This window comes from Zeus faber (genome assembly GCF_960531495.2).
Source record: "Zeus faber genome assembly, chromosome: 2".
NCBI classification, from domain to species: Eukaryota; Metazoa; Chordata; class Actinopteri; order Zeiformes; family Zeidae; genus Zeus; species Zeus faber.
The window spans coordinates 2,678,255-2,702,792 of NC_137189.1; the positions used below are offsets into that span (position 1 = coordinate 2,678,255).

The 24,538-nt window shown below is 43.0% G+C and overlaps 1 protein-coding gene across 1 annotated transcript in view; it reads right to left on the reverse strand.

Annotated features, from left to right (window-relative positions):
- Window positions 1-1,028: 1,028 nt before the first annotated feature.
- LOC307248231 (unconventional myosin-VI-like) overlaps window positions 1,029-24,538 on the reverse strand; it is a 146,117-nt gene continuing 122,607 nt past the window's right edge. The window contains exons 28-34 of the mRNA XM_080024561.1: window positions 23,864-24,024; window positions 22,281-22,322; window positions 21,830-21,865; window positions 14,735-14,838; window positions 12,493-12,624; window positions 3,470-3,688; window positions 1,029-1,276 (exon numbers count right to left, since the gene is read on the reverse strand). Coding sequence (XP_079880687.1) covers window positions 1,077-1,276; window positions 3,470-3,688; window positions 12,493-12,624; window positions 14,735-14,838; window positions 21,830-21,865; window positions 22,281-22,322; window positions 23,864-24,024 — 894 coding nt within the window. The 3' untranslated portion in view covers window positions 1,029-1,076. The remainder of the gene's footprint in view (window positions 1,277-3,469; window positions 3,689-12,492; window positions 12,625-14,734; window positions 14,839-21,829; window positions 21,866-22,280; window positions 22,323-23,863; window positions 24,025-24,538) is intronic.

A 24,538-nucleotide genomic window follows, 5' to 3' on the forward strand; every position in this document is an offset into this window, starting at 1 on the left:
ACTCATGCAACATTAAGTGAATCTGGACATCTCGAGAGGGATTTAAAGTATTTTTTCCCCAGGTCCCCACAAGACTATGTGAATGTTTTATTTGTTTAAGGAGCGTATTAATTGCATAATTCACACTCGGTGGCGCCAGAATCTCCATCGGCCACAAAAATGCATAACAAACAAACCTCGAGAAGAGAATGATTTATGGGTGGAAATTTTCTTTTTTGATAAAAAAAACAAAAACCCGACAGATCGTTGATTTAATGCATTCATTTGTACGTTTTCTTTGGGATAAAGCGAGTAATCTTTTGTGGGGCGGGGAAGGAAATTAAGTCCGAAAACCAAGCCAAACCAATGGGAAGCACTAAAATGAGTCTCATGTTACACTCCGCTGGGAAGACCAAATAAATATTCCAATATATATATATATATATATATATATAAATTAGAGAATGTAGGCAAAGACGGAATGAATGGCGGGTTCCATGGAGGGGTGTCTAACAGTCATGCAGGACCCGATGTCTCCATGTGCAAGAATCCCCCCAAAAATTAACTACGGATGCGCACACGTGCACACAGAATGCATCATGGTGAACACGGACCAATTAATGTCAAAAGTAGAAACAAACTATGGATGGTTTTTTTTGGGGGGGGGGGCAGCTTTGAAATAGTTCTATTTTATTTTATATAGCTTTTGAATCCTGTTTGAGGTTGTTAATTTATTGTTTTCATTTCATTTTAAGGCTTTGTAGTTAAAAACGTCTAAACAAATGTTAAACAAAGAGAGATAGAGAAGCAGAATTCCATGGAAAACAGGAAACGGAACTGGACGTGATCGTTCAGGTGTGATTTTTTTCTTTTTTCGGTGTAGAAATGCAAAAAAATCTTCTTCTACCCTCCCTCCTTCCCACACACCCACCCACTCATCCCGGGAAAGAAATAAAATAAAAATATGAACGTCAAAAACATTTTTTTTGTTTGTTAAAAAAACAAAAACAAAAAAAAAAAAACGCTGTTCACTTGACGCCCTCCCTCCCCTCCTTCCCGGCTGGTGGTGTGTTACTCCCTTTGTGCCTCCCTCCCCATCACTTAAGGGCGCTCTGCAGCATGGCGGTGGCGTAAGTGGGGCGTGCCTGACGGCTCTCGATGGCACTGCGCAGGTAATGCAGGCCACCGCAGCGCTCCCAGATCTCCTCAAACTGCCGCGGCAGGATCTCAGCGCCGCGCTTCCGGGTCAGACCTGTCTCCTCCAGGCTTAGCTCACACATCTCCATGTCGTCCTTACCTGGGAGGGCAGGGGGAGACATGGGGGCGTCAACATGGAGAAAGGACATTTAGCGGACCACCCACCGGACAAACACGGAAGTACCAAAAGGATGCTTCCATATAAAAGTTTGGAAATCCCTGCACAGGTGGAGCTGCGTAGAGTAGAGGGAGAGAGTATAGGGAGGTGGAGTCGAGTAAAAGTAGGGTCAAGGGAGGTAGAGTAGCAGGAGAGAGATTAGAGGTAGCGTAGAGGAGAGTATAGTAGAGGTCAAGTAAAGGTAGAGTGGAAAAATAGGGAGGTAGAGTAAAAGCAGGTACAATAGAGGCAGTGTAAAGGTAGAATAGAGTAGACGTAGAGTAGAGACGTGTGTTAGGGGTTAATACTCCAGCTGGTGCCCCTGACCAAAGGCACTGGCAAAAGAGGTGGCGTGGGTCCCTGGGTGCTGTGTTCCCTGGGTGCTGTAATTCCCCCCAGAGGGGTTAATAAAGTATAATAAATGAATAAACAAACAAATAACTAGAGGTAGGGTCGAGGTCGAGTCAAAGTACAGGCAAAGTAGTAGGGTAAAGGTAGAATAGAATAGAGGTAGAGTAGAGGTAGAGTAAAGGAAGGTAGCGGTAGAGTAAAGGTAGAATAAAGTAGAGGTAGAGTAGAGGTTAGGCTTGGGCAGATTTCATCAGATGATCTCACTTCCCGCTCTACAGCGGCGTGCCGACATTGAGGGGCAGGTGCTCAAAAAAGAAAAGAAAAGGCGCATGGACCCCAGCTCCGGTACGAGGCATTTTGCCGCTCTGGGCAGCACAGTTGCTATATAATCTCATAGAGAATGATTTACATTTATTTTGTTTACTTAGTGTTTTACTTGTATAGAAAATGAAAACATGAATCAAACTCAGAGAATAAGAGCAGATCTATTTATTTGAGTTTGTTTCCTGCATGTATGAAACAAAGTTTTTAAACACAACTGAGTTTAGCGACTGTCCCATTCCAAAAAAAACCTGAGCATCCAGTGTGTTTAAAAATATCAATCAAACAGATCCACAGATCTCTACCAGTTACGAAGGTACATAAATATAAACGAAAACACATACTTTGTAATGTCGAGCCACTACAGAGCGACAGAGGCTACACCGTACACTGTGTCAATCTACATTCTGAATCATAACCTGCACATTTATAGTAAATAGTATGATGAATAAAGTGTCTGGCCTGCTGAATACTTTTTTTTCACTAATATCTGCTCCATACAAGGATGGATTTGGATGAAGTTGAAACCATGAGATGCTTGTGACATACCGGTTTAAATTACACCTCAACCCTGTTAGTAGTTTATGTCATTGTGTTCCAGATACCTTTAGCCGGGTTGGACATATTTTGCCGTTGAATGCATCGGACTGCGTCTGTGATTTTGGTCAAATTTGGTCGGTTTTTCACTAATTGCTGCTCCGTATGCGGATTGATTTTGATGAAACTTCAACCAGGAGGTGTTTGTGACGCACTAGTTCAAACAAGAAGTGATCTGTTTTTCTAGCTTCTGCCGTTCTTCTGTTTGAAATAGTCTTAGATTTAAAAGTTCTGAATTATCCCAGAACAATATCAATGGGGGATCCGGCCCCACAGGCTGAACCGCTAAAAATAAATATAGCAGGCAGCATAAACAATAACCAGCGTAAAGTGGGAACCCGCCATTGACCACAAATATGTTCACAAGTCTTGCGAACATATCACAGCTTCACTGCTTGATTTTGTTTGAACATCACCAAAATCCAGATCAATGTGAACTTATATTCATTTGTGTTTCAATTATCTATACGCCGATAAGCCCGCACTGTCCCTTTAAGAGTTTAAGTCGCAGGGAATCAGCATGTTAACGGATGTGTTATTTATGACGTTACGTTAATTATTTAATCCTACGAAAATGAAAAAAATGAAGACCTTTGACGACTTAATCCCACCCCCCCCAAAAAAAAAGGTTAAGCTCCCATTCTACAACCCCATGGGGGAACAATGTACAACTATACAATCAAAGGAAGACATTTCCTTGACCTATTGCACATATATAACAATATTGGCGATATATAACAATATATTGCATATACAACAATACAATATATTGATGATATATTGATACCAATGATATATCGTCAATGTCAATGTAACCTATCTTAATCCTATCTTAATCTTAATTTTATCTTATCTCCTCGGGCTCACCTGCCACCAGTAGGATGGGGTGCTTGTCGGGGTGCAACTCCATCTGCCGTGCGATCCAGGGCCCGTCAAAGTGGGCGTACCACCAGCCCTTCTTCTTGTTCTGGGGGTCCTTGAACTGGTCGCCCGGGCGGATGAAAGGGATGCGGAAGTAGCGCTGCTGCCTGTTCATGGCCACCTCGTGCTGCCGGGCAGGGATGGGCGGAGCCGGGTTCTGCTGGGCTGTGGATCAGATGAGACGGGACATTGAGGTGTGTCAGGGCGAGACCATGGGACAATCGCAGGCCGAGCAGGAGAGCGAGGGGGAAATGCAGCCTGGTGGGCTTTAATGGAGCTGGATGACCCCGACTAAGAAACAAGGAGAGGGACGTTTGTTTTATTGTTTAATGGAGCTGGCTAATCCTGGTTAGGCAATCAGTACTTATGTTAACTGATAGAACCATTTTGATTTCAATAAAGTCAAAATATCATTCATTGTTTTTTGTTTTTTTTTACTATTTTAAGCGAGACATGTGATTTTGGGAAAATGGGGAAAATCCACCATACCACAACCAGAAAACTTAAAGCCACTACATCTGCATTGTAAAACCAGTGCCGGCTCAAAACTGCTCGGCATTAAAAACAATTAGATCCACTCCAGCTTTCAAACTGCTACCATGGGGTTTGAAGGGATAATGGATTGGCCGTCCCCCCAGCAAAGCAAGGTCCTGCTGCTGCAACCCAAAGTAGTGCGGGGCGGGGTGGACGCACTAGGTGATGAGCGCAGCGCTGATCAGAGGTAGTAGAAATCAAAGACAGCGTTTACGAGGAGGGTCCTCGTCGCTTATAAGAAAACATAACACCGTATAGATTTCTGCGTCTGTCTACAAAGTGGAACGGGAAAAAGGGAGGTTTTCTCGGAGGAAGAGGAAGGGGGTGAGGATTAAGGGGGTGAGGTGTTGCATTGCTTGAGCTGGTTCCATTACGTCAACGCTGCTGCTTCAAAAAAATAAAAAATAAAAAAAAATCAATTTTGATTTGACCTTGTGATGTGGTGACAAGGGGGAGAGGGGGTTTCTGCTCTGCTTCCTGATTCAAGAAGAAGCGTCGTTTGGAGGGAGAGGGGTCAGATTCATCCCATTTCAACGTACTTCATGGGGCAGAATAGTTGCCTTCAAAACATAAACAAAACAAAAAAAACAACAACAAAAAAAATATATATATATATATATTTTTTTTTTGCGATGGAACCAGCCACAGAGAGGAACTTCCACCTTCACCAGTAGAACGTCTCCTTTACACGATCGTCCTCAAAAACAAAAACAAGAGGGGGAAAAAAAAAAAAAAAAAAAAAAGAAAATGACCCAGTATAACCCAAAACCTTGTTGAGGGCGAGTTTGTTTACTGTTGAATTAAGAATATTATTGTGGCAGCCTGTGTTTTAATCAAAATAAATTGTGCTCACACAAAATATGGGATGATAACTGTGCCCAGACTCCATCAGATTTAAAAAACATTAACCCTACTAACACTAACCCTAACCCATTAAAAAACATCCACGTATCTGTCCAATTAAATCCAGCTTATCACTGGGTATCACTGTTTAAGGGCCAAATAATTGTGTGTTGCCTTTATTAATCTCTCAATAGAACTACTCAATCTGAAACACTGAAATGTCTTCAATCAATATTCTTCCGTTTAATTTAGAGGAGATAAAGGTCCTACTTGAACTTTTGGTGACTCATTTGTTGATCCATTGTCATTTCCTTTATTTTTAGCATGATCTCCAATTTTTTTAAATTCAGAATATGATATTTGAATGATTTGTTATATATTGGTATATATGTATATAATATTTACCTGTATCTTTTTATTACATATTGCATGTCAGCTGCCTACTTTCTCCTTGAATATGATTATTATTATTATTATTATGACATTATTATAGGCTGATATGCACCTCTTTATTGCTGTGGTGGGTGCATTCATTCATATTTTTATATAATTTTAATTTAAAACTCAACGGAAATTATCTTTTATTTTTTATGACTGCTGCTCCAGAACAAGCTGCTTATCTGGACGAGGTGTCAGTCAACAGCTGAACTTCTCCCCGGTCCAGAGGGACCAACGGCTCAGACTTGGGCTGCCATGACAACAAGATCCCAGATCCAGACCCAGAGCAGCTGGGGCTGTCTGGTCACAATCATTCAATTCTACTTAATGATTAATTGTCATACTAATTGTCTTTTTGGTTCATTTCATCCCGACAGCATAGTAAAAGCCTAAAGTAGTGTTATAATACACATCTACCTATTGCAGATGAGTCATCTATTGACATTAAAACCTCAAAACACAAAAATTCACCAAATTCACATTCTATAATGCAACATTTCTAACATTGATTTTGAATTTGCCTTACATTTGGATGGAAACATATTGTGACATCTCTATCCGTAAACAAGTCTAGTCCACCGGATTGACTAGAACATTGTAATAAAATTAGCATTTTGGGAGGCAATGCTCTTTTTGAAAACATCCTGATGTATTTAAAAATGTAATTTGGTCCCGGTCGTTGAGTTTATTCAGGCTTCAAACTCTCTTGGATACGATGAACTGGAGCCGATAACTAAACAAGATCCATCTGACTGTAAGAGGCTTTGTAGCTTTCACCGTGTACATTTGGTTTGGTTATGACGTGAAAAAGTCGGAAAATCAGTGCTTTCTCCATCCAGCTCTTAACAACCGGCAACGGGTCCCGTGGCGCCGCCACCGCGAAAAGGCTACAGTGTGTCGCACTTTTTATCAGTTTAAATGATATCTTGTTGGGTTACCCTTGACGCCGCCGAGCACCTAGATGGAGGCAGCCGTTGCCGTGGAAATTCCCGCACCAAACATCATCCCAATCCCCCTCTTTCTTTCTCCATAACACCAAGGAAAATCTCTTTGTCCCCACCTCCACCCCCCACCCCGTGGCCACCAGCCCAAGCGCCCCGCTGTTAGCAAGTTAATGGGACTCTCTAGGCGTGGGAGCAGTGTTGGGTGGCGGGGTCCACTTACATGCAGCGCTGACTGCAGCAGAAATATCTGAAAGTAAACATGCAGGTTACACACACCACAGAAACCAGTCACACCAGTTTTGAACGTATACATAGGTGGTCTGGTTGCCCCCTTGTTTGTCAACCACCCCGTCATATGTTAAAGGGATTAAAGGGATCAAATTTTTTGGAAATTTAACAGGAGCTAGGCTAGTTGACCCCATCTGCAGCCATGCATTGATTTAACACCGTTAGCATGCGGCCAATTGCTATCACTAGACACACAGCGATGAAATTGGTATCGAACTTCTTGTCTGAATCTGGGTAATCTGGGACAAAAACCAGTAAAATATCCTCAACAAAAACGGTAGTGTCCCTTAATTGAAGGAGATACAAGCGTGGTATACCTCTGTATGTTTCGAAACTTCTGCCAAGGCAAGTGGGTTTTCCTTTCACAAAAATGGTAAAAAATGTTGAAACAAGTGAGAATATTGAATTACGATTATTATTATACAGGATCAATATTACTCAACTTAACCAAGAGCTGGTGCCTGGTTGGTAACTTGGCAATCACTTCCAAAAGTTAGTGTCAGGCCCTGAGGTTGTTGTATTTCATGGTATCTACCCTCAATAATAGTTATTATAATCATAATTAGAACATTTCAGCATAACACAAGACTACTACTATGACTGATAATAATAATAATAAGAAGAAAATATCCATTCATTTTTATTTAACCCAACAACAGCCGTATGATGGTGTTATTTTTTTTAATCAGTCTGCTTTCTTTAATTTCTTTTTTTGTTATCACATTTTTGTCATGGTCATGATGACCATACGGCACAGCTGGAAGCGGCATTTCAAAGTAAAAGCACAGCATCGGAAACTCACCACGCTTTAATAAATAAATAAATAGACAAATAAACAAACAAATTATTTAATTAATATACACCGCATTCCAAATTATTATGCAAATAAGTTTCATAAACATTAAATGTTTTGTTTTTTAAACTCATGGATGGTATTGTGTCTCAGGGCTGGATCACTAAAATCAATCTCAGACACCTGTGATAATTAGTTTGCCAGGTGAGCCCAATTAAAGGAAAACTACTTAAGAAGGACGTTCCACATTATTAAGCAGGCCACAGGTTTCAAGCAATATGGGAAAGAAAAAGGATCTCTCTGCTGCCGAAAAGTGTCAAATAGTGCAATGCCTTGGACAAGGTATGAAAACATTAGATATTTCATGAAAACTTAAGCGTGATCATCGTACTGTGAAGAGATTTGTGGCTGATTCAGAGCACAGATGGGTTCCCTGCAGATAAAGGCAGAATGAGGAAGGTTTCTGCTTGACAAATTAATCGGATTAAGAGAGCAGCTGCTAAAATGCCATTACAAAGCAGCAAACAGGTATTTGAAGCTGCTGGTGCCTCTGGAGTCCCGCAAACCTCAAGATGTATGATCCTCCAGAGGCTTGCAGTTGTGCATAAACCTACTATTCGGCCACCCCTTACCAATGCTCACAAGCAGAAACGGTTGTAATGGGCCCAGAAATACATGAAGACTCATTTTCAAACAGTCTTGTTAACTGATGAGTGCCATACAACCCTGGATGGTCCAGATGGATGGAGTAGTGGATGGTTGGTGGATGGCCACCATGTCCCAACAAGGCTGCGACGTCAGCAAGGAGGTGGCAGAGTCATGTTTTGGGCCGGAATCATGGGGAGGGGGCTGGTAGGCCCCTTTAGGGTCTCTGAATGTGGGAAAATGACCTCGGTAAAGTATATAGAGTTTCTGACTGGTACAAAAAGAAGAACCGTGCCTTCCGTAGCAAAATCATCTTCATTCATGACAATGCACCATCTGTATGACCGTATGTATATGTATGTGACAAATAATCTCTTGAACTTGAACTTGAACTTGAACTCATGCTGCAAAGAATACCTCTGTGTCATTGGCTGCTATGGGCATAAAAGGAGAGAAACTCATGGTGTGGCCCCCATCCTCCCCTGACCTCAACCCTATTGAGAAGCTTTGGAGCATCCTCAAGCAAAAGATCTATGAGGGTAGGAGGCAGTTTGCATCAAAACAGCAGCTCTGGGAGGCTATTCTGACATCCTGCAAAGAAATTCAATCAGAAACTCTCCAAAAACTCACAAGTTCAATGGATGCAAGAATTGTGACGGTGATATCAAAGAAGGGGTCCTATGTTAAGATGTTACTTGGCCTCTTAAGATGTTTTTGATTGAAATAGCTTTTGATTTCAGTAAATATGACCTGATAATGCTACAAATTCAACAAATGACCATTTTCAGTTCTTTACAACCTATAAAATGTTTTGAAACTCTGTTGTGCATAATAATTTGGAACAGTGTATTTTGAGTTTTTTATTTTTGAAAAATATACTGTCATCATTGGGAGGTTTGTTCAATTACATATGAATTATACCCTAACGGTTGATGACTTGAAAATTATACTGACTGTCATCTGCATTGACTATTTAGGAAACTCAGAAAAAAATATCATTTGCATAATAATTTGGAATGCGATGTATATATTAAAATATATATATATATATATATATATATATATATATATATGTATGTATAAACCACGCTCTAATACAGACTCCAGTGGACTGAACTCTGGTGACCTTTCACCCCTGGACTAAACGAAATACATTTGAAATATTAAATGTGTGTCCCGGTGTGATACAGTGGTACCTCGACTTACGACTGCATCTACTTACGACTAATCCAAGATACGAGTACCAATAGTCGCGAAAATTTGTTTCGACTTGCGACTGACTGCTCCAAGATACGACGTGGAAATTTGCAGTTGGCGTGTCAGTCGCCAGTCGACAGTCAGTCAGCAGTCAGTCAGCGGGAGACCTACATCGTGTATGCACGTAGTTCGTGGCTTATCGATATTTTTTTCATATTTACTGTGTTTGTGCTGTGTATTTTGTTTATTTTCACCCTTCATGATGAGTCCTAAGAAGAAGGATGATGGGAGCGTGGTGTATATGGGAAAAATTACTTCGACATACGACTGTTTTCACATACGACCGTTCTTATAGAACGAATCACAGTCGTAAGTCGAGGTACCACTGTATGAGGTTAACCCCATTCCATGGAGACGTGATTGTTAGATCCAAAACCCCGCACACTGACACAATCTGTATCAGTATTCCCCATGAGAACCAGCATCCATACGAAGAATCTGAGCAGACCCACAACCAGCAGGACGGGTGTATGTGTGTGTGTGTGTGTGTGTGTGTGGCTCTGGGTTTAATCAGTAGTCCAAACAGATCTCACAATAACAGCGTTGTCTGCACTTGGCGAAGAACGAGAGCTCTTTGTTGCCATGACAACTTGATGTGGGGTGTGCTGCGAGGAGGGAGGGAGAGAGGGAAAGAGAGAGAGAGAGTACATTTGAACAGGGTCTGGACAATGAGGAGAAATGGACGAACTGAATGAAAGTCTCCATCAGCCTCTCAGAGCTCGATGATCAAAGCTGTTGGAACTATTTTGTTTCCCCCCCTGGTGTGTACGTACAGATTTCATTTTATGTATGTACATATGGATGCAAACTTGCGCTATTTCCTATTTTTGTCAGAAACTGAATTGAATCTAAATGTGAGCAGAGGTTTATTATTTATTTTTAGGGATTTTCTTCTTCTTCCTTAAAATTCTTGCTTATTGGTTATTTCTAATTGTTTCTTAAGCTATTAGGTTTACTGCCAATTGTTTTCTCATTTATTGTTTAATTTAGGGTTTATTTCTATTGTTTATTTTGACGTTTATTTTCACTGATTGTTTTTAGGTTTATTTTTTTTGTTTATACATTTTTTGGTTTATTTGAAATTTTTTCTTGTTTACTTTAAGATGTTTTTTTATCGTTCACTTTTAGGTATATACTGTAATATATCCACAATTTTGTAGTTAATTTAAGTAAGTAATCAATAAGTATGTAAGTACGTACGTATGTAAGTATCTATATAGCGTGCAACAGAAGAACAGGTCATAATGTCGGAAAAAAGCTCAGAGGTCACCGAGTGACCAAAATTATAAACTAAGATAAAAAGAGAAATAAAAGCCAAATCTTTCTCTTCCATCGCTCCTCAAAACAAACCCTCGCCTGAGGAACTTTTGTGTAACACGGCCGAGCTGCAATTCACCGTTCTGGTTTCCGTGTTATTGGGAAATAATTATATTTTTTCATGATGTGATGAAGGATTTTAGGAGCAACGTTATTGGCAAGAAGATACGACCTTGATTGATTTTGTTCCATGAAAGCAATAACTATACTTCAGATAACAGCTGTTCTTTGTTTCCTCTTCTACTTTCGGCTGCTCCCGTTAAGGGTCGCCACAGCGGATCATCTGCCTCCAATCCCTTCTGTTCTGCGCTTCTTCCTCCTTACACCAACCGCCTGCATGTCCTCTCTCACCACATCCATAAACCTTTTCGTTGGCCTTCCTCTTTTCATTTTGACTGGCAGCTCCATCCTCAGCATCCTTCTCCCAATGTTACCCTCTTCTCTCCTACACACGTGTCCAAACCATCTCAATATCGCCTTTTTCACCAAACTGTCCAACCTGAGCTGTCCCTCTAATGTACTCATTCTTAATCCTGTCCATCCTTGTCACTCCCAATGAAAATCTCAACATCCTCAACTCTGCCACCTCCATTCAGCCACCTGCGTTTTTGTCAGTGCCACCGCCTCTAAATCGTGCAACATAGCTGGTCTCACTACCATCCTGTAGACCTTCCCCTTCACTCTTGTTGGAACATTCTGTCACAGATCACTCCAGACACTCTTCTCCACCCACTCCACCCTGCCTGTACTCTCTTCTTCACCTCTCTCCCGTACTCTCCGTTGCTTTGGATGGTCGACCCCAAGTACTTGAACTCATCTGCCTTCTCCACCTCCACTCCTTGCATTCTCAGTTTTTCGCCGCCTTCCCTCCCATTCAGACAAGAGTATTCTGTCTTACTCCTGCTGACTTTCATTCCTCTTCTCTCGAATGCATGCCTCCAATTCTCCAGGCTCTCCTCAACCTGCTCCGTACTCTCGCTACAGATCACAATGTCATCTGCGAACATCATAGTCCACGGAGACTCCTGCCTGATTTCATCTTAACCTGTCCATCACCATTGCAAACAAGAAAGGGCTCAGAGCTGATCCTTGATGCAATCCCACCTCCACTTTGAATGCCTTCGTCACGCCTACTCCACACCTTAATACTGTCTGACTGCCCATATACATATCCTGTACCATTCTTACGTACTTCTGTGCCACCCCCGGCTTCCTCATGCAATACCACACTTCCTCTCGGCACCCTATTATATGCTTCCTCTAAATCCACAAATACACAGTGCAACTCCCTCTGGCCTTCCCTGTACTTTTCCATCAGCATTCTTAAAGCAAACATTGCATCAATAGTACTCTTTCCTGGCATGAAACCATACTGCTGCTCGCTGATCCCCGCCTCTCGTCTTAACCTAGCAACCACTCCCCTTTCTCATGGCTTCATGCTGTGGCTGATCAACTTTATTCCCCTGTAGTTACTACAGCTCTGTACGTCTCCCTTACTGTGCAAAGAAACTTTTTTATTTTTATTTTTATCCGATTTAGGGTCCCAATGGGTTCAACAGATTGAATACTTTTTGGGACTTTATAATGAAGAACAGATCACTCCAGACACTCTTCTCCACCCACTCCACCCTGCCTGTACTCTCTTCTTCACCTCTCTCCCGTACTCTCCGTTGCTTTGGATGGTCGACCCCAAGTACTTGAACTCATCTGCCTTCTCCACCTCCACTCCTTGCATTCTCAGTTTTGTGCGTCAATTAGTGATTCTGGTGCAGCAGGGGATCATAGGTGACTGAACCAAAACAAGAAATACAGCTCAATCACATGACCACACTCCTGCAGCGTGCATGCTCCACCCTGCAGAGTGCACAAGGGGTGTGCACGAGGGGTGTGCATGGTGGATCTGGTCTTACCGTAATCGGTTACGGACTTGGGCGCGCGCTGCTCGCTGTCCGTATTGCGCTTCTTGTTCTTGGACTTCCAGGCGTGGTAAACCTTGAGCCGCCGGTGGAACTCCTCCCTGCAGGCGGCTAGCAGCTCAATGTCTGAGATGGGGAAGAATAATGATTATGATAAGAGTAATACAAAAATAATTCACATACACATTTTTTAAATAAAAGTGTGTGTGTGTGTATATATATGTTGGGCATTTTAGCAATGGCATTTTAGCAAGCCTTTTCATAAAATTTATTATAATTTGCACTACAAGTAGTAATGTTATTACTATTATATTACAGTTGTAATGATATTAGTATTACCCTTTGTATTAGTGTCTAGATACACAGACAGACACATAGATACAGAGATGTTAAAATTGGAAAGATGTATGCTTCTCAATTTTAACACCTCTATCTTCAGTGAACCAGCATAAAAAAAACATGATGGTAGATGCACTAATAGACACACACACACACACACACACACACACACACACACACACACACACACACACACACACACACACACACACACACACACACACACACACACAAAGAAAGAGAGGTAGAGAGGTCACTCTCACACTCCATGGCCCATGAGGAACATTCTCCCACTGCTGCATCAGAACAACATTTTTTTCTTTCTTTTTTTTTTTTTAGGTCAATTACGTCAGTCGTGGGAAAAGAGAACCCTCCATTATTGAGAAGATGTAGAACCAGATACTCAATGCTCACTTAGGGCAACAGTGATGGAGAAAGACGTTTTACAGGCTGACAAATGGAGAGCGTCCTCACAGACAGAAAGAAAATAAACAAAAAAAACACAGCAAACACCAAACTCCTGTCACTCCACACTCGTCACACACAAATTTTCGAGGGACACAGCGAGGGGATTCAGGTCGTCCACAGAGGGACACAGATGACTCAGCGAGGGACACATTGAGGGACACAGATGACTCAGCGAGGGGACGCAGGTCGCCCATGTGCACAGCAAGTGGACGCAGATCGTCCAGGTCCACAGAGGGACAGAGCTGTGTCCCTCTGTGGATGTGGACGATTTGCGTCCCCTCGCTGGACGTGGCCATGAATGTTCACAGCCAGAGACGTGATCGTCCACAGAGGGGCGGCGCTGCTTGCGTATTCCGCTGGCGTGGCGTCTCTCTGAGAGATGAGGTGAGTGGCCTGCTGAACAGCCAGAGGAGACGCTGCGATGTGGCTACGTGCGCCCACCCACCGCCAGGAATTATTAGGCCCATTAATTTCCTGACTGCTGTTGGGGGCCGGCCCACACACAGAAAAATAAATAACGAAATCCACACACATTCACGCACGCGCACACACACACTCACACACGGGCTTGGACACAGTAACTGCCAGACGGGAACGGAGGAATGTGCTTGAAGACAAAAACACGTTACTCCTGTCTGGTTTACTTTGTGTTCCATCTTTCTTGGGGGTTTCTTAGCACCTTTTGAAGAGCATTAAATGCACAATAAAATAATATTGCAATATAATATGATGTCATGTCGTAGGAGATGATGATGAGGGTTCTTCAATGGGTGTGGGACGGCATCAGCATGGTGTTACACCAACAAAAAGCTAGGTGGGTTTGGTCTTGGATCTTGAATCCTTTTAAGGATCCTTTTGGATATGATTCATTGTCTATACTCTAGTCAAGGGGATACCAGTGGAAATAGGATTGAAAACGGTCATTATACTCTATTGTAACTGTAACGTCTTGTAAATTGAATGATTGTTGGATTATTTTTAACTATTAATCATTGTGATAGTGGGGAGTGGTTTTGGCGCCATCTGTATGTGGGGAGAGCCAGAACTGGCAACCGGAAAGGGGTGCAGCTGCAGGAGTCTTTAAAAGCTCTCTCCTGACAGCAAGGCCGGGCTCCCACAGTGGCGCCCAATGTGACAAGTTTCTGTCGGCTGCGGGGTAGAGATGGACCAGGAGACAGGCAAACAGTGGCCTTAGCTGCTCACTTATTTCAACAGAAATAATGTTTGCCTTTCCAGACAAACTTATAATTCACCACCGTTGGGTGCAGTCCAGAATGGGAGCCCAGCCTCACTGTGAGGAAAGAGGTGAAACCACTCCACTCCTGGAGATGGAGACGGTTGTACCTGGAATTGTTCCAAACATTATGGAGTGAAGAGATGGATGGTTCCATCAAAGGAAGAAGAAAACAATCCAAAACAAGCATCTTACCACATGAGGTATTGATGGCGTCCCTGAGCTCCGCGTACTTCCACTTGCTCAACTCGTACTTCTTGGCTCCGGCGGCGGCCTTGGTGGCCTGGACCTGAGGACCTCTGCACAGGAAACACAAAAGCAAGAGACAGGAAGTCAGGGAAAGAAAAAAAATAAAAAAGAAAAAAAAAAAGCTTGGCTCTTGAGCTTCCTCAAGGCAAATCTGCAGCCGTTTGTTTTAACTACACTGGAAGACCGGATGGGTGGGGCTGGGTTTCCACAAAAGTGAGAGTTTTTTTGAAAAGGAAATTTAACATTTTTGTTTACCACTTCAGACTCAGCACAGTAAGAGCTTGCAGCAGAGTGGTAAGTTTCTCAATAGTAACACGATGGGAATAAATGATGCAGAGGGCACTACATTAAATCGTTTCCTTTGCATCTGCAACGCTGGAGAATTTAAGAAAGATCCCAATACGATTTCATGGTGATTTAGAGCTTGTTTAAGTCTACTTGACGGGGCAGCCGCTTCCGTTCGTTTAAAAAAACAAAACAAAAAAAAGACCACCCACAACGAGTCCACTGGAGGTTAAAACAAACTGAGCCCTATTCTCAGGTACGAATGTGTTTCCTGCTCCGGTTGCATCTCCAGGTTAATTGCAAACCGCTGAAGTGAAGTCAAGGACAAAGCACAAAGAGAGGGAGGTTTTCAGATCAGCATGGTCTTTGTTTGAGTGAGTGAAAAGAGCTCTATTATGGCAGAAAGAGAGAGCGAGAGTTGGGGAGAGAGAGCGAGAGGTTCTTTGTTAGAGCGCATGCTGCTTCAGTCTCCAGAAAGTCTAAGTAAAGGCGTTCTCGCACCGAACAGTTGTGGGGACTCTGAGGGGAACTAGGGACTGGGGAGGTCCCCCGAAAACTAAATACCTTCAAGGGCTTTTTTTCTGGTTGCATTCGCACCGGCAATAGGAAGTTACATCAGCGAACGGGGTCTCAGCACAAGTTCCGTGTTGTAATTACTCCGTAACTTTCTTTTTTTGTTTCATTCAATTAACGTCGGAAAATAAAATAAATGAAATAAATCGACAATAAAAACACAAATTGTTCTGTATCGTGTAACGCTCTGGGTGCGGACCAGCCCACGTGCACTCAGCGGTAATAAAATATAACCAATGCAAATAAAAAAAACAATAAAAATGGTATTTAATTGTAGATGTATTTATTTCATTTTCGGACATTAATTGAGTGGAATAACTACGGAACAAACCTTTAAATTATGTCTTGTAGATCTAATATGAGTGATTATATTATACGAGTGAAGATTCAGCGACTGCATTGCTTATTTCTCGCCTCAAATTTGTTCAGAAACAGATTTTGGTGGACTGATAAGGTGAAATAAGTGAAAGTGACGGAGTAAATAGAACACGGAACACGTGATGAAACGCCATTGGTTGACGTCACTTCAGAGTTCCTGTTGGCAGTGTGAATACAATCAGAAAAAATACCTATACCTAATACCTTGAAGGTATTACATTTTTGGGGGACCTCCCCAGTTCCTAGTTCTCAGGGAGTCCCCACAACTGTTCGGTGCGAGAACCCCTTTTAACAACTTTAACCCTGTTATTCCCATGACAAAAGAAAAAATAAACAGATTATATCATATAAAAAAATATATATACAGTATACACTCACCGGCCACTTTATTAGGTACACCTGTTCAATTGCTTGTTAACACAAACAGCTAAACAGCCAATCACATGGCAGCAACTCATTGTACTTAGGGATGTAAACATGGTGAGGATGACTTGTCGAAGTTCAAACCGAGCATCATAATGGGGAAGAAAGGGGATTTAACTGACGTTGAACGTGGTATGGTTGTTGGTGCCAGACGGGCTGGTCTAGGTATTTCAGAAACTGCTGACCTACTGGGATTTTCACGCACAACCATCTTTAGGATTTACAGAGAATGGTCCAAAAAGAAAAATTATCCAGTGAGCGGCAGTTGTGTGGATGAAAATGCCTTGTTGATGTCAGAGGTCAGAGGAGAATGGGCAGATTGGTTCAAGGCGATAGAAAGGCAACAGTAACTCAAACAACCACTCGTTACAACCAAGGTATGCAGAATACTATCTCTGAACGCATATCACGTCGAACCTTGAAGCAGATGGGCTACAGCAGCAGACGACCACACCGGGTGCCACTCCTGTCAGATAAGAACAGGAAACTGAGGCTACAATTTGCACAGGCTCAACAATAACGGACAATAGAAGATTGGAAAAATGTTGCCTTGTCTGATGAGTCTCTATTTCAGCTGCGGCATTCAGATGGTAGGGTCAGAATTTGGCGTAAACAACATGAAAGCAACGGTTCAGGCTGGTGGTGGTGGTGGTGGTGTAATGGTCTTGGGACACTTTGGGCCCCTTAGTACCAATTGAGCATCGTTTAAACGCCACAGCATACCTGCGTATTGTTACTGACCATGTCCATCCCTTTATGACCACAGTACCACAGCAGGATAATCTATCATGGAACAATGCTCAAATCATCTCAAACTGCTTTCTTGAACATGACAATGAGTTTATGGTACTCCAATGGCCTCCACAGTCATCAGATCTCAATCCAATAGAGCACCTTTGGGATGTGGTGGAACTGGAGATTCGCATCATGAATGTGCAGCTGACAAATCTGCAGCAACTGCATGATGCTATCATGTCAATATGGACCAAAATCTCTGAGGAATGTTTCCAGCACCTTGTTGAATCTATGCCACAATGAATTAAGGCAGTTCTGAAGGCAAAAGGGGATCCAACAAGTGGCCGGTGAGTGTGTGTGTGTGTATATATATATATATATATATATATATATATATACACACACACACACACACACATTTTTTTTGTCATTATTTGTTTTTCATTCTTCAATCATTAAAATGTGTCATACACTTTACAAAAAAATGTATTTAACATATAAGATTGTTTTATTTTACAAATAAATGTATATACATTTTCTAAACTGAATTAGGTCTCTCGTGCAAACCTTCAACCGAAAGAAGGCAACACTAAAATAAAATTGTGTTCCAGACAAGCATCGGAGGCATTAAAGAGCAGGGATATTTTGTGCAGCTCTCTCCAAACTAAAAAAAAGAATATCTAACAATTGTCTATTCAACTACTAAAAGTTGTGACCCCTGGGCAAAGGAACTTGTACTGTTCTCTCTGCAGTCAGGAGGTTCAGTGATTTTGCTCCTTTTCTAAACCTGCGTCTAAGCTTGTCCCATGGTCCTCTGCGCCACTTTCTGATTCCTCCGACTTGCAGGCCCCAGAGTGCATGGGCTCCTACAGTATCTCGCCACTGCACACGTTGCGTTTGCTTTATTTGTAACTTGAAGGACACACCGTCTCTCTACGCTTTGGGCACAATTCCCCGCCCCTTCCTCTGAGCTACCGCGGACAAGCCTGACTAATCCAATGACCGCGATTTGCCCCTTTTAGACAGGTGGAAAGCCGGCAGGCAGTCGGGTGGGCGCTGACCATCTCCTGGGGTATTGGCAAACCCGCCAGTCCGTCACGATTAGGCCATTGAAGGAGTCACGAGAAGCTCACGGTGGCAAGGAACTTCAAGGAGCCCGGAGCTACCTTAACCTTGTGCACCTGGTTTCCTGAGGACGTGTTGGTTGTGTAGTGAGAGGCAGCGCTAAGCCAATTAGCCCTCAGACAGGGAAATAGAGCGGCCCCGGTAGGAGAAACTGGCATGTGGCCTCGGATTGACGTCACCCACGCACCTAATGTTCCACACTGAGCTAATGAGGCAGCGGTCCCACATCCTCCTAATGAGTCATCTCAGATAGATAAGAGCACATTAGCCGCCGAGCGCCCATTGTGACTTGTCCGTCACATGGCTATTATCTTCACGGCGCTTCGGAAAAACCAACGTTGGTGTGGGGAACTCCTTTTGTTTTTTTATTTTAATTAATTTATTTATTTTGTTAATTATTTTAAACCAAACTGACCCACCAAATGCACAAATTTGATGACCTCATTCGGATTTGAAATAACTGTACCTGCAGTGGGAAGAGTCACCTTGATGGCGGCAAACTCTCGTTGATTCGGTTTTATCACTGAATTATCAGAATCAATCGGAAGTCTTGATTTGAGAGGAAATGTCTGAATTGAGGAAATTATCACAAAACACCAACATCAATACAAAAATACAAATATACAATTTTTCTCCAAAAAAGAAAAAGTTCATTTCTCAGGATATTCGAGCAATCGTGAATAGTTCCATGGAATCACCCGGTGTGGTTAAAAGGAGGGGAAGGTTCTCTACCCACCTAGCGAGAAGTTCAGTCATTTCCTTGGCCATTTCCTCCCTAAAAGAGCACGGTAGTCCCGGTATAAAAACAGTTAGTTCAGTTAGTTCAGAGTGGAATCAACTAGCCAGCATTAGCATATGAGTGTCTTTCCAAGAACAACAAACATAATCCCTGCGTCCAAAGTGGCATAATGTGCACTATGTCCTATGTGCTACATAATATATACTACATGTGCAAACATTCAAGTCATCCTGGCACTTCCCAGTGCAGACATATAAATAATAGTAATTGTCTAATTTGTGATGTCAGACACAGGGATTGTCTGGTGCACATTTTATGATATAATAAGACCAATGTGTGGAGATGGAGAAGGGAAGATGAAGAAGAGGAAGAAGAAGAATGCAAAGAAGAGGATGAAGGAGAAGAAGAAAACAAATGAGAAGGAGAAGAAAACACCCGAACAAGAGGAATACAGAAAAAGAGATGGACACAGGATGAAATGACGTAAAAATGGATGGCGAGCTCTGGAAAGTTGGAAAGATGGAACGAAATAAAGGGAAAACACATCAAAGAGAGGGACAGAGTGAGAAGGAAGGGTGGCAGAGGGTAGACAGGGGAAAAGAAATGTGAGATATAAAAGAAGAGGAGCAAACAAAGACAAGGTTATAGAGGAAAAAACTTAAAACCAGAGAAAACAGACAAAAAGATGAAGAGAAAGGAGGTGGAGGAGGTGGAAGAGGAGGTGAAGTGGCAGCAGATGAAATGCAGACTCACGGCCCGGCAATATTTTGAGCGTGAAAAATGAGAGAGCAAGAGAGAGAGACCGACGGAAAAAAGAAGAAAAAGCAGAGGCCCGGAGAGGAGGGACGGAACCCTCCGTCTCCACCTTCACATAATCCATCCCTCCATCCCTGCATCCAGGAGCTACTGTGACTCACATGGAGGTGACGGATTGCGAGGCGTCTGGACACCAACATCGCGTTTCTTTTCCCTTTTGTCACTTGATTTAACGGGTCAAGCCCGTCTCTCCATCTTCGACTCCCCCCCGGAGGAGAGGTATGAGAGGAGGATGAGAAGACAACACCAGTGTCTAATGGCTTCTCACGAGCAATGACTAGATTGAGCGCAGGGCAGAAACAACAATCCGAGAACAGGCGGCGGTGGGGATGCAACGGCATGAGGTCTTCACGGGACCCGGAAAATAGGACCCGAAACCTGTTGGACCCGGGAAACTTGTCCAATTGGAACCAACCGTAAATTATTATAATTTATTTAATTAAACACTCGGACCAGTTTTTTTCCCTTCCCCAAATATAGAACCGACCCGATGCCGATGTCTGAGGGGAGAGAGAGCCAGATCTGAGTCAAAATCCGAAAAGATCTGCTTATTAAAACTGCTGTTTTTCTACTTTAAAAAGCCTCTCAGGTCCGCTGGGGTATTACACATAAAGACTCAAAGTTGAAGACCTGAGCCCAATTGGCCCTTATAAAACATGGACTGCAGCAGGCATGTAGTGAGCGCTTCTGTCATTCAGTTGGTGATTTTGAGTGGAGTTGGCCTTAATGCCCACATGTAGGCGATAAAATATGAATAAAAAAATACATCATTGGCCAGGAGACTCAGAGAACTTGCCTCAGTCTCCCGGAGGAGAAAAAAGGAATTCCTGACATGCTGAAAGTACAATAAACCACAAACAAAGACGCTGAGGATGTTATTTTGGTATGGTTGTAGGATTGGCGTTGGTGTTTTGCTGCATTCCATTGAGGGCGGAACTTGGAAAAGAAAGAATCTGACCTCCTACGTGGAAAAGTACGAAAGGAAAGGCCATTTAAGTCAGAATTCCAAGTCGGAATTTCAGGGGTGAATTAAACCCTTTTAGCTTGGAAGTGGAGACAGCCGACTCGGAATCACCGAGGCAGCGGGTGATGCATGATGGGTAAAGGTGACGGTTCGGGAAACAGTGCCGCCCTCCCAGACCCCAACACGCACAAGTCCTCGGGGACCAGGGGGGACTCGACCCCTGAAGACCGCCACCGCGGCGACACAGTGTGACTCAGAGCCTGATGCATCCGACTCCGGAGCTCTGAAGTGGCCACGTGTGGGTCGCTGGAGGGGAATGCGCACGAGGCCGAGGAGCCGGAGCGGTGAACACCCAGACCGCTTCCATGCGCCAGCTTCGGCATCGGACCGGCTCGGAGTGAGAAGGAAGGGTGGAGGGAGAGAGGGGATGGAAGGAGAGAGAGAGCGGTGTGTTGTGTTGCAAGCAAACTAAATATTTTCTCTATGAACAGAGTGGTTTTGTAGCACTTGCACAATTTATTGAAAAATATTATTTTCAGAAAAAAATTATGTTTTTTTCATGAATAACCTTAATTGACTTTGGAAATAAGCAATAATAATAATTAATATCATTATTATTACATTATTAAAGATATGCAATATATATTAAAATACTTTTTGCATTTTCAAATTCATTCCAAAACCAACTGAAATGCATCAGGGCCAATCAATTTAGCAATAAAATTCAGCGATAGCATCATCCAAAGTCTCTACTTTCACCTCCTCTCATTGTGAGACATTCATGCATTTCCTTTATTTGTCTTTTTGTGTGTTTGTGTGCCAGCTTGAGTCTCTCCTTGGTGAAATCTATGGAAAATATCAATACCATGATGGTGACAAAATCCTAGTTGCTCTAAGTGGTGGTACTCCCCCACCCCGACCCCCACCCCGCCCGACCACACCCCACCCCACCCCACCACACCCACCGAGGTGCCCGGTGGCCCAGTGTTGTGAGGAAACCTACATGGTCAAGCTCTTCAGCTTTGGAGCTCCAGCGCCGCTGAAAACAGAGGATTCATCCGTTAACAAACCAAAAAAAACACAGCGACGGGAACTCAAAAATGAAAATAGAAACTAAATCTAAATCGATCAATCAGCAGCGAGGGAAAGGTGATTTCCTTCCGAACTCTGATTGAAGGACACGGTGGGTGTCCTTGGTGAAACCCGTCCTTATTACCCGGGATGAGCTGAGTAACAAATTAACGAGAGCGGCATTTCAGCTCGGCAGCGTCATTAGATGGAGCAGCGTCGTAGTTAGCGAGGAGCTAATTAGCTTAGCTCGCAGATCGGTACAGCATGCGGAAGGAGGGGATGGTGGTGTGTGTGTGTGGAAATGGGGTTACAATTGAGGTTAGGGGTGAAATTTAATTATATAAAAAGGTGGGGGTCAAAGGGTTAAACCGCTGGATCCTTACGCTGCTCTCTCTGGAGACGATGGACCACCTGAGGTACCGTTACTAGGAGAGAGAGGGGGGGGGGGGGAGTGAGAGGGGAGAGAGAGGCGAGAGAAAGAGAGAGAGACAGAGAGGGAAGAGATTGAGAAGGAGAGAGAGAGAGAGCGAGACAGAGAGAGGGGAGAGAGTGAGAGGGGGAGAGAGAGGGGAGAGAGGGAAAGGGGGAGGGAGGGAGGGAGAGAGATGAAGAGGGGGAGAGAGAGGGAGAGAGAAAGAGGGGGGGAGAGAGGACGGGAGAAAGAGAGAGAGAGGGGAGAGAGGGAGAGAGAGAGAGAGAGAGGGAGAGAAAACGGGCAAGACGGAGAGGGAGGGAGACAACAAGAGACGGAGAGAACCAACGAGTGGCAGCGAGGGAGGGATGAGCGAGAAAGAGGTTGATGGAGGAGAAAGGGAGGGAAGGAGAACAAGGGAGAGGGAGATAGAGCGAGGGGGGAAAGCGGTCAATAGAGGGAGGGAGCGAGAGGCAAGATAGAGAGACAGAGAGGCGAGAAACAGAGAGAAGAAGAGAGTGGTTACACATGGTGGAGGTGAAGAACGAGTCCTTTACTCTGATGAGAAAAAAAATGGATAAGGCATTTTGGTACTTTCTTTCTTTTCTTTTGAACGTGTTATCTGAAGTTTAGCTTTTCAAGGTGCTCCTCGGTTGGGCTTTGTGATCTTTCAAATAAAGCCAAGTATATGTGTGTTGATGTCGTTCCCTAGAAATGATGTGAATTTATCTGTGTCCTTGCTTCGCGGCTGATGTGTCGGCACTAATATGTGGCGCCATTATGGAATAACCACATATTTGTCACATATTTGGTCTCCTTGTACTGCGCTTTAAGGTTTTTTTTTGGGGGGGGGGGGGGGGGAATGCTTGTCTGGTTGGGAAGAGTTTTAATCTCTATCTCTTTAAGTGATGACATTTCCATCATGATGAACATGTTTTTTTCTTTTAAATACTATAGTTATGTTAAATATTATGAGTGGGGGGCCGAATATTTTATGAACATGGTCCGAAGTCCTTATTTTAGAGCAGTCATGTGTTGAAATGTGAGGGTAACTGGTAGTAATTGATGGTAATTGGCTTGTAATTGGTGTGCTAATTACACGCCATTATTATTACATTATTACCATGGAATACATTGGAGATTGCTTTATTTCACTTAAATTCTATTTTTTATTTCATTGTGAATCTAAACAGTTACTAAACTTCTGGAGGTTTCTATTATTTTTTCATTTTGTATATTGTATTAACATACCGTTATAAGGTCTGACTTTCTGCTGTATGTTATAAAGTACTACCTCATCTTATCGTATCTCATCTGCCTCAGCCAGGTCTTTGTCAGAGACGGGATTTTTAATCCAAAGGTTAAATTAAGCTTATACTGACTGGTTAAAAGAAAGATTTAAAAGAAAAAGGAAGGTCCCCAAGGTTCCCAAAAACATTTTCCATCTCTTTTATAGCTTTGAAGATTTTCTTGGTTTGTTTTGTTTTGTGTTATGTTTGTTTGGTGTTCGGTGTGTGTGTGTGTGTGTGTGTGTGTGTGTGTGCATGTATCTACCTGCGCAGGCCGGCGTCACTCTGCGTCTCCTCTGGGATGAGCTCGGACTCGCTCTGGGCGATCCTCAGCGCCAGCTCGCGGTCCCTCCTCTCTTGCTCCAGCACGGTCTGGCGCGTCGACTCCTCCTCCCGCTCAGCCTCCAGCTGCTGCTCCATCTCCAGCTGCACGTGCGCGCACGCACGCACGCACGCACACACGCACACACGCACACACGCACACACGCACACACGCACACACACACACACACACACACACACACTTAAGGAAAAAGTAAAATATGCACTTGGTATTTTCTTTTAGATATTTTTTGATATTCTTTTTTATTTGGAATCTGAATATAAGTTGACCAACAATTAGGCCAATGTTAATGCTTAACCAAGTATCAACATGTCTAATGTTACTAATACCTACTAATACTAATAATGGTACTAACATTAAACTGACAGTTTATAATCAGTTTGATCAGTATGATTAGAGTCATTGTCATCAGACTGCCTAAATCTGAGCCATTTCACCCGGGCCATATCACAGCTAAACAGTTGGCATTGGGTTAGAAATGGTTAGGTATTCAGTTTAAGAGGGTTATGGCTCAGGTTAGTGATGGTTTAGAGGTAAGGTTTGAGATGGTCAAGGTTAAGGGTTAGGGTTAGAGATGTTTACGTTAGTTATTAGGTT